This window comes from Elephantulus edwardii, unplaced genomic scaffold (genome assembly GCF_000299155.1).
Source record: "Elephantulus edwardii isolate Elephantulus edwardi_28Jun2011 unplaced genomic scaffold, EleEdw1.0 scaffold00179, whole genome shotgun sequence".
NCBI classification, from domain to species: domain Eukaryota; kingdom Metazoa; phylum Chordata; class Mammalia; order Macroscelidea; family Macroscelididae; genus Elephantulus; species Elephantulus edwardii.
Genome location: NW_006399929.1, coordinates 6,289,995 through 6,301,426, shown reverse-complemented (window position 1 = coordinate 6,301,426; position 11,432 = coordinate 6,289,995). Strand labels below are relative to the sequence as shown.

At 38.6% G+C, this 11,432-nt stretch overlaps 1 protein-coding gene across 1 annotated transcript in view; it reads left to right on the top strand.

Annotated features, from left to right (window-relative positions):
* The window catches only part of GALC (galactosylceramidase), a 79,522-nt gene that overhangs the window by 42,618 nt on the left and 25,472 nt on the right, over positions 1 to 11,432 (top strand). Inside the window, 3 exon segments of the mRNA XM_006896025.1 lie at positions 3,042 to 3,197; positions 6,494 to 6,618; positions 9,383 to 9,510. Coding sequence (XP_006896087.1) covers positions 3,042 to 3,197; positions 6,494 to 6,618; positions 9,383 to 9,510 — 409 coding nt within the window.

The following is an 11,432-nucleotide window of genomic DNA, read 5'->3' as shown; positions in this document are numbered from 1 at the left end:
GCCCTCCCAAGTTAGGTAATAATTTACAAAGTTATTGCTCCTGTGAGCTGCATAGTATTCCATTGTGTGAATGTACCATAATTTCTCAAGCCATTCATTTGTGGTTGGACAATTGGGCACTGTGATGCTGTAACAGTAATTTCTTAATTATGTTGGATGCTAGATTGCTTTCAGTAATGATAAATTTATTATTTTAATTCATTTTTTAAAATTTTATTATTTTGTATGTGTGTACCATCGAATCAGATCCGACTGGCACAGGAGGGGATTGCCCCTCCTCCTCCCACAGAGTCAGTAGTAGATTCAAACTATGTACCTTCGAGATTGCAGTGCAGCTTCTTGCCACTAGGCCACCAGAGCTCCCTCAGTAGTGCATTTTTGCAGTATTAAGTAGAAGCCCATTTACATGTTCAGTGACTCAGGAAAATCTTAGCAGATTTAACTGAAATAATTTCTAATACTTTCTTCTTTTCTAAAATTCTCTATTTTCTTTATTATGTTTGAGTTGAAGATGATCTACCATGCACAGTTCCCCAACTTTGAACTTTTTGTTCCTTATGAAATGCTGAGAATTCAAATTGGTGCTTTATCCTAATTTACCATCACCGTTCCTCTTAAGTGCCCTCAAGCTGACTACTACTCAAAGGTGCCCTGTGGACCTTGAACGCTATGATTGAAACTTTGCCCTCGCCTTGCTGTCCTCACAGTCTCTGCCATGCTTAAGGCCATTGTTGTGGTCACTGTGCCGGTGTGTCTTGGGGAGAATCTTTCTGTCTTTCGCTGGCCTACTTTTCTCATCATGATTTATATCTTTTTCTAAGGAATGGCTCTTGCTGATTATACACTCAAAGTACATGAAGTGAACTTTCATCATCTTTGCCTTTAAGAAATACCCTGGAAATATTTTCTCAAAGATGGATTTATTCATTCTTTGCAAAATTCATGATATATTCAGTTTTTTTTCCCCTCAAAACCTTAGGGAGCTCTTGTAGCCTAGTGGCAGGAATCTGTGCTGCAATCCCTAAGGCAGGTGGTTTGAGTCCACCAGCTGTTGTGGGAGAAGGATGGGCAATCTCCTCCCATGCAAGTAACTACCTCTGAAAACCCGCTTGACAGTCAGCTATGGGTTGGTTCCGACTCTACAGTACAGAGCAACAACAACGTCATTCAAAAGCATCAATTCTTCTTTGGGCTTCCTTTCATTGTCCAACTTTCAGATGCAAAGAAAACAGTTGAAAATACCATGGTTTGGGTCAGGCACACCTTAGTCTTTAAACTGACAGTCCATACTTTACTAGTACTTTAAAGAAGTGTTTGACAGCAGATTTGTCCGATGTCTTTTGATTTCTAAACTGTTGTTTGCGTGGGTGTTGATTCTGGATCCAAATGATATAAAATCATTGACAACTATGGTTTTTCTCTTTCACTGGACTGGAAGAAAACCTAAGTAAAACTTTTCTTAACAGATTTTTTTAATGGAATTTTTTAACGGAAACAATGAAATAACTAAAACCAAAAATACATCTTCAGAAAAAATTCTTTAGTGTTTGGAATATTATAATTCAGCCTTCATTATTCTTCTTGTATTAGTTTTAAGATGTTTGCCAATACATTTTTTTAGCCTATAAAGTATGTACACTTCTTCCTAAAAGCTCAGGTGGCCTAGTGGTAAGGGGCTGTGCTGCTAACCCAGAGGCATGCAGTTCAAATCCACCAGCTGCTCTGTAGGAGAAAGATTGGCAGTCTCCTCCCATGCAGTCTACTGTCTCTGGAAACCTGCTGAAGGGTCAACTATGTATTGGTTCTGACTTGACAGTGCTCAGCAACAATCTCCTGCCTTATCAACAATTTCTTTTTCATTTTACAATAGAACTGTCTTAGTTGTTCTTCTATAATCAGTTCCTTCCATTATGACAGCATTTTAATTTGCTACAAGAGATGCATTTTTCCATCTACTGACTGACTCCCTCAGAATGCTAGAATGTGACCAGTGTTTGCTTCTACTCAGGCTTTTCCATCCTCTTTACTTCTGATTTCAGTGGATAATTCTTTGCTGTTAGGGCTGCCCTCTGCATTGTAGGATGTTTAACTCTAGATGAACCCTTCCATTCCAGGAGTGATTATTGAAAATGTCTGTGGACATTGCCAAATATCCCTGAAGTCCACAGTTTCCCAGATTGAGAACTATCTCCGGAACTTCTAGTTCTCCCAAGGTAGAGTGGTTGGTTTTCTAGAAAAAAGAAACTTGTGATTTTTAATATTAATTTGTTGTTGTTATGTGTCATTGAGTCAGCTGTAACTCATAGCGACCTTATAAACTATAGCTCTGAGCCCTGCCCTATTCCTGAGCATGTATCATGGTCTCACACACTATCTATCCCCATTGCCACTGTCACTGTGTCAGTTCATCTCATCCAAGGTCTTCCTCTCCTCTGCTAACTGTCCACCCTTCCGAGCACGATGTCCTCCAGAGACAATCCTTCTTGGCAGCGTGCCCGACGTATGTGAGAATGGAGCTTCACAACCCTTGATTCCAAGGAGCAACCTGGTTTTACCTTGGGAGTAAATGCTAAGCTGTTATTCTCTTGGGCCAAAAGGAAGGGGTGGTGAAGCTTTCTATGTAGATAGACTTTAGTTAGTCTGCTTTGTAGCCTCTTTAATCTCGACCTTCTTTCCTACCATTACATTATCTGGCCTTCTCTGCAAAGTCTGACTTGAATGCCTACTTGAGTCTCCATCTGCAATGTCTGAGACCTGCTTGCTCCACTCATCAACATTTTATGGCCCCAGAAACAAATTGAAATCCTTCATCAATTAATAATTCCTATTCTGTGTGCCAGTATATGTTTGTTCCCTTTTGTTTCCTTTGCTGTAATTTTAACAGGCTACCATGAAAGACGCATGAGAATCCGACACAGCTGGAATCGGCTCATTTTTTTTTTTATAATAACAAACCTTAGAGAAGATATGTTCACATTTATGCACCAACCAAGTGCCATATTCTGACCTGTCTCCGTTTCTTCTTACCCGTTGTCTTCCAGGGCTCATTATCCTGGGACCTATTCAGTCAGGGATGCAAAATTGACCAAGAAGAAACTTTGGTCTTCTGAAGATTTTAGCACTTATAATAATGACGTGGGTGCAGGTTGCTGGGCTCGCATATTGAATCAGAATTATGTCAATGGTCTAATGACTTCGTAAGTTATTAAAACTTTTTAAGCTTTCTATGATACAGTGGTTAAAAAGTACTGATATGTAGAAAAAAATTTGTAATGGATAATCATATTCTCACAACCTAGGGTTAATGATGTTAAACATTTCACTTATTTGTTTCACTTATATCGATACTTATCCCTAAATCAATGGCCGTCAAGTATGTTGAAGTTCATGACAACTACGTGTATGCCAGGGCAGAGTTGCTTTCTGTAGGGTTTCCAAATTTCGATTCTTTTGAAGTACATCACTAGACTTTCTTCCTGAGGAGTCTCAGGGACTTGAATCTCTAACCTTTGGGCTAGTAACCGAGTGTCTTAACCACCCAAAACCTCTTTTACCTGTTTTTATTCTGTATCTGCTTATCTTCCTCTAAAAAGCCAGACTTACTGAACTGTGATGTGTATGAGTACACACTCACACACACACACACACACACAGTAAAAGTCATGCAGATGTAAGATTTTTTTGTAACTAGTATATTTATTTCTGTGAATCAGAATAAATATAACAGCAACTAAAAACAACGTACAGTTTTAGTGAACAGTTACAAATTCTAGATGTCCTGACATGCTACTTCTAAATATTTTATCATGCATTGCTACATGACCACATTGTTATTTTCTTACACAACAGTCTATGTAGTGTTTCAAAGACTGAGTCTGTATTCAGATTTTCCCACTTGTTCCCTCAAAATGTCATTAGTAGCATTTGGTTTGTGTTTGTTTTTAACCAAGATTTATGCAGACACCATGCATTGCATGCTTGTAGCTCTTCATTTCCCTTGAGTCTTGTAAAACCTGAAAGAGTATTCCTCCTTCCCAATGTCTCGTGACCTGGATTGGTTTGTTGGTTCCTTCCTCCCCCTGCCCCCAGTCTCAGGCTGCCTGATTCCTTTCTTCAGGCCTCCCTTAGCTTGTGTAAGGGGCGTTCTGGTGGTTTAGTTCTCTGGAAGTAGCTCACACAGAGGCGGTGCCTGGCGTTTCAAATCCACCAGTGACTCTGAGGGAGAGAGATGAGCAGTCTCCTCCCATGTGATGTATGGCCTCAGATAACCAGTGGAGGGTCAGCCAAGAGTCAATTCCAGTGGTTGATGGCCATGAGAGTTGAGAGTAACTCATATAACTGTTTTGTTTAAACAGACATTCTTAAGGGAGATTCAAACCCTCAAACCCCAAACGCATTGCGTTTGACTAAATTCCAACTCATGTTGGCCCTCCATCAAGTTTCGGAGTAGCCAGCCTCATCTTTTTCCTGTGGTGCTTTTGAACTGCCAACCCTTTAGTTAACAACCCAATTCATAACTCATGATCGTCACACAGACTCCTTTATAGGAGAATACTGTTTTGTCTCAAAGGGAAACATTTCTTAAATGATTTGAAAATACCTCAATTATAATTACAAATTATCATTCCAAAGCAATGATGAAAAAATAAGCAAGGTGAGCATCCTTTAGTGATGCTGTGAATGTGACCTGCTTTATTCTGCTAGCCTATGTTTACCATCTCTTTTTTTGAAAGCAAAAATACTTCTCATGGAAACTTTGGTTCGATAACTTAAATTGATTGTAAGAATAATTCATGGGTATGGCAGAGAAATTAGAAATAACAAGCAAGTATAAACAAAGAAACAGAATTATCCAAAATTTTGCCACCCTTAAAAATTTTGATATATGTCCTTCCAATTGATATTTATATTTTTAATACAAAATTGGTATAATTTTTACCAAAATTATTTTTTTAAAATGGTAACATTACAGTGTATTTAGTTGGTCGCCTTTCACGTAACAGGGCATAGTGAAGTGTCTATTTCATCATTTTAATCTTCTGCTTATTCTCCTACATAAAGCAGTATTTCTCAAACTTGGCTGACTGCTCAAACCTTTAATGAACGCGTGAGATGCTCTCCATACCAATTCACTGGCAGCTGCTCTGACCTGCTGCTTTCAGATATCAGGGTGGCTCCTGGGATTCTTGTCCATCTAGTCAGGACTAAGGTGGTTCTGACGCCATACAGGTTTGGAAATGGTGAAACAGATGGAATGGTGTCACATTGACTTGTCTTTCTTATAAATGGAAATCATTTGTATTTTTACATTTCAATTCAGATCTTTGAACATACTGAAATGAAGCATAGCTTTGTACACATCTACAGCTATTTCCTCAGGGTGTGTTCTTATGTCTGGAATGGCAGAGTCAGAACAAACTGACGATATTTTCTTCTACCAGCTTAGGAGGATACCATTTCCTAGGCAAAAAGGAAAGTGGGTATAATCTTGAGAATGAATTTTTTTCAAATTTTTACTGATTAAAAGGCTTTCTGAAAACCGGGACAATGTATTATTTCTACTTTGTGTTGACAGAATTAAAAGACTTGTATTTTCTACCAATATTCTATCATATTTTGATTGATAAAGTCTTGGTAAATATTTTTACTGGTAACCTTGAGCTTTTTAGCTGTGAGGAGCCTACGAGGACCAGGATTCAGAGCTTTCCTGTTTGCCAGGTAGACTCATGGCTGTCCTTTGGATTTTCTGAGAACCATGTAGTCATCATCTCAGGGTTCAGGAACTGCTGTGGACTGCGACAGTCCAATCTTCTGAAAGAACAGATGACAAAAAGCAGGCCAGCAGACTGACACCGATTCGTACTCATTAAAAGAAGCGGAGTAAGAGCAGACAGTCTGTGTTTGAACACATTTGGTCCTCACAACAATCACATGAGTTAGGTTCAGTTGCCATCGTCATTTTACACATGAGGAAACTGAGCTCCAGAGAGGGTAAGTGGTGGGGCCATGATTTGAACCCAGGCAGTCTGACTCTGAGACCTGACTTCTCATTTGTAAAAGTCTGGAACCGTTCAGAGTCGAGGTCCTAAAATTATGTCCTGAAACTGAGGTATTGAGAAGGCTGCCTGTTGAATGGAAGGCAGGTATGGATAAAGCCTTTGTGTTTGACTCACATTTGAGTCTTGACTTGTTCCTGACTGATGGATAAGGGCATGTTCCGGCGACACCATCGTTTCAGTAAACAATTTGTGCAAGTCATTTGTATATGTGTTTTTTAATTAAGTGACTCACAATTCCAATGACTAGATGTGTATAACCCTGGATTTTTAAAACTATGAGTGAATGTAGGCAACTGTATTTCCTTGTTGAGAGGTCATTTATATGAACTCTTATCAAGTGTTTGTGTTGTTTTTTTTTTAATACAGACTTCTAGAGTCAACCTTTTTACCACAAGTTGTCTTGAGATTTCTCTTTTCTCAAACACATCTTTTAGCACCATTGCCTGGAATTTGCTGGCCGGTTACTATGAACAATTACCTTATGGGGGATGCGGCTTGATGACGGCTCAGGAGCCATGGAGCGGGCACTACATGGTAGAAGCTCCCATCTGGGTATCAGGTATGGTTCAGATTACTCAACCTGCTTCCTAAGTCTTCTTTAAGAGACAAAGAGAAAACCCTTCGAGGGGAAGCACGCAGAGTTAGTGTGTGCGCATGCACGCGCGCACGCCTGTTATGTGCATATGCATATGTATTCACGCATATGAGTAATATGAATAACACATTTGTTTTAAGCAAGATGGGCCGTCAGATTTCAAAAGAATCATTTGAGTAATTAGATTTCCTTTTGTATTCCATTATTGCTTATTAATTTAAAACCGGTGGCTCTTAGAGAAAATAGCAAAGTGTGTATATATTGCATTAATATTTATAAATAAATACATAAATAAAAAACACATTAGTATTTATTAATTCTCTAGTCCATGTTGCTGGTGGCCTAGTGGTAAGAAGCTGCACTGCAATCTCAAAGGCATGTGGTTCTAATCCAGCAGCTGCTCCATGGGAAAAGGAAGGGCAGTCTCCTCCTATGTGTTTTACTGCCTCTGAGAACCCACTGGAGGGTCAGCTCTGGGTCATTTCAGACTCAATGGCATTCAACAACAACAACAGAAAAGTAAAATAAGTACATGTAAAAAATTATGAAATATCATATATTTTATTGTATCTCTCAGAAAAAAAGGAAAAATCAAGACTTTTGCACAAATATAAAAATGAGCACATGTTAAAGAATGCCTGTGACTCTTATAATAGGAGAGAATTAACCAGATGTTGTAACTACTTCAAAGTAAAAGCACTCATTTATATGGAGGCAAGGAAATTGAAGTGAATTACAAATGGAAACAAACTGGTTTTTCCACAGCAGACAGAAAGTTAATAAATACCTTACGTTACAGAACACAGGACATGAGTTAATTCTTTACTAGCTATCTAAAATCTACAGAAGTTGCAAAATAGTTCAAATGTAATGAGCATGGATATTCATCCTTTTCCAATGAAACATAAAATTATTCTGTAGTATCATTTATTCTGTAGATCAGTTGGCCCAGTGAACAGAAAGTGATGCTACCAAGCCAAAGGTGGGTGACTCTAATCCGCGGCCCTCAGTCATGTTTTTAATTGCTTTTGGTGAAACATTCTTCTAGGTTGTATAGTCCTGGTCTGTCCACTTGCTGTACAGAGGTAACCCATGGTTGCTGTGAAACTGAACATTGTGACACTGATGTGTCAAATGCGAGAATGGTTACCCATGGTGGACAGTGTTTGGTGGAGCTCCCCAGTTAAAACAAGCTTGGAAGCAGGAGTGGCATCCACTTCCAAAATAGCTTGCCTCTGGAAACCCTATGAACCTGGAGAAAGGATGAAAGCTATACAGGTGTCCAGGTCTTTCGTTCATAGGATCGCTGTGAGTCGCCTATGACCCAACGGCACTTAACAACAACAGTATCATTAATAACAAGGCAAGTTGTGCTGCAAAAAGTAGATTGCAGGGTATAATTTTTTTTTTCCACCACAAGACTAAAGTATTCATACCAATAATAAGGAGCCCAGGTGGCGTAGTGCACAATGTGTCATGCTGATAAATAAAAGGTCCAAGGTACAAATCCACCAAGCTGCTCCTGGGAAGAAAGATGGGCAGTCCTCACCCACAAATATCTGGACCCTGAAAAACTTGATGAGGGTTGGTTGCTATGAATTGAAATCAACTCTGTGACAGTGGCTTTTTTATACCAATGTTATTGTTGTTGTTATGTGCCGTCAAGTCATTTGCGACTCAGAGCGACCCTACCCTACGTACAAGAGCCCTAAACCCTGCTCTATCCTGTCCAACCTCACCGTCTCTGACACACCTACTCCCATTACCCCATCGCTGAACTGATCTATCTCATCAAAGGTCTTCCTCTCCTGTGCTCTCCCTCCACCCTCCCAAACGTGATAGTGAATATAATTCAAATTATCTTGTTGGATTAACTTGAAGTTATTTTCTATATTTTTTTTTGGTGGAAAAAAGAAATATAATTTGGTTTTAACATTATAACTGTCATTTCTTGTTAAAATCAGTTCCTTCAAAGGTAAGAAAATGATGACTTCAAAGTACATTTGTTTTCATTTTAAATTCTTATGGGAGTAATTTTCTTTTTTAATTGGTGTGCTTTCCTTATAAAGACTTAAAGTCATGACAGTGAATTGGATTGTTACAAAATATGGAAAAATAAAGATGAACTTAAATATTTTTAATAACTTTTTAAATGTTGAACTTGTTTATTCCATATTAGGTAGGTAGAGTAATGTCCTCTGCTGGTTATTTAACTTATTTTGGGAGAGTAAAGAAATGGAATAATTGTTTAGTATAGTTTCAGGACTGTAAGTCTTTGTATTATGCAGATTAACTTGTTTGTAACTATAAAGTTGATATTTTTTAAATGCATGACCATTTTAAAATTTCCTGTCTTGTTTTTATATAATGATGATTCAAAAGAAATGAACACATTTTTTTGGCAGGCAATAACAGTATTGGGGAAAGAAAGTAAGACTTATATTATTGAATTTTTGATTGATTCTTGAATCACAAAACATGGCTTTTGATTTTCAGGAAGACTATTTTTACCAGCCTTGAAACACTTTTCATATAATTGTACCATTTAACTGGATCGCAGTAGGTATTTTCCTCTGGATGAACACAAATGTTTGGCTTGTCTGACTTAAAATCTGTGTTATGAATTAGTAGTAAAACCCCCTCACCTCTCCCTTCCCTCTCCCCTCCTTTTTAAAGGACTCATTATTGCTATTGTGTCTTACTTGAGGTTTTCTCCATTTTTCTATAGCTCATACCACTCAGTTCACAAAACCAGGCTGGTATTACCTGAAGACAGTTGGGCGTTTAGAGAAAGGGGGAAGCTACGTAGCCCTGACCGATGGTTTAGGTAACCTCACCATCATCATTGAAACTATGGTAAGGTTTTGTTGTTACTATTAATTCTACTGCTGCCAAAACCACAGAATGACACAACACTGAAGACATTTTTTTAAAGAAGCAGCTTTACTGAGGTGTAATTGGATTTATGAAATATTATAAAATGGGCAATTTCATATGCTTTAAGATGTATATACACTCAAGAAGCCATCTTCATGATCAAGATAGTGAAGTAAACACAGTCCTTTCTAATTCCTGGCTCCGGGTCCTTCCTATACACTTGTGGATTCCCAAGCTGGCCACTGCTTTGTGAAGTCTCTGGTGTTGCTTTATAAAAAGTGCAGCCTCTACTTGTATACCATCATCCTAAGAGAATAATAATTTTCCCCACCACTGGTTTTTACTATTTCTTCCTGGTTCATGCCTCTTTGTTAAGTTCTACTTAACTTTGTTAAGTTGTTGATTAATTGCTGTTTTGTTTTCAACAATATGCAGGAATTCAGCATGTTCCAGTTGTTGTTGTTAGATGCAGTAATCAGCTGCAGAGTCTTTGCGAACCTGAGTCCAAGGCAATGAAACTTTGTCCTAGTCTCCAATTTGATTCTGCCTTATTTGCAGGGGTGGTTTTTGAGATCGGTATTTGAGGTTTCTTCTGACTCAGGAAATCTCTCTCTTTCCTTGGTAAACTAGTTGGGCTATGTTGTGGTTGTATAGCATGGAGTTGGAACTGACCCATAGCTGACCCTCCAGCAGGTTGTCAGAGGCAGTTAATTGCAGGGGAGGAGACTGCCCATCTTTCTCCCACGGATCGAACAGGATCGAACGGCTGGTGGGCTCCAACTGCATGACTTTGGGATTGCAGTGCAGCTTCTTACCACTAGGCCAATAGTTTAGTCTAAATCTCTGAGGAAGCCATCATCTCTTCTTAATGACTTCAGCCTTATATTTTTTATTTTGAGAGTGTGCTTTCAAACTTGAATTACCTCAGTAATTTTCAAATACAGTCAATTCAGTTAGTTGCCCTGGGGGGAAAAACTTTGACGTTCTGTGTTTTGTGAACTTCTTGATGCAATGGTTCATGAACTTGGCTGCTAACTGAAAGATCAGCCTTGGAACCTTTGGCTGCTTTAATATTAAACATTGTTTTGTTAGTGTAATTGATATGTGCGTCTATGTAGTGCACCATGATACCATTCATTTGAGAGTAGAACTCTCAAATCTTAGGCATAGTTTTCATGAGTTCTAAGTAAGCTATTTTAGGTTCAAAGGTTTTAAATAGGCCCAAAGTCGAGGACGTTTATGTATGGATCTCCTTAGAGACAGCTTCTGTTAACTGGAGTTTGTTGTTTTGGTGTGTGTTTTGTTCTTTCTCACCATACAGTATGTGTGTTTTCCTCACTATTTATGTGGTGCTCAATTTTTTGTTGAAATGTGGAAATTTCAAATAATGTTTCAGCTGGAAACAAGATTTTTCCCTCCCCTCTTTTTTTTAATTTTATAACTTTATTCGTAATACCAAAAGCATATTTTATAAGCTCAAATTGAAAACTATTCCTCACTCCTTGATGTGGTTAGGCTCCAAAACCCAAGGTGTTTTTTTTTTTTATTATTAATTAATTTTTCATTTCAATGAACATCTACAGAGATTTGGGAATTCCATTCATTCATTGTTGCACCCCTCTCCGCACCCACCCCACTTCCACCCCTTCCCCCTGGTTTGCTCTTCTCCTTGAAAAGCAAAAGAAAAACTCCCTCATTGGTACACAACCCCCCCCCCGCACTTCCCCCAACCCCACCCCCAAATATAATCCACTCTGCAACCCTCATTGCGTACTCCTACGATAAACACAATGCCCTAAAATAGAATACTCTTAGATTACAATCTTTACTCAGAAAATCTGAATTAGCTGCATCCCCACCTTTGATATCCCTAAACTCGAAGAGTTTCCCGAAACCCAGGC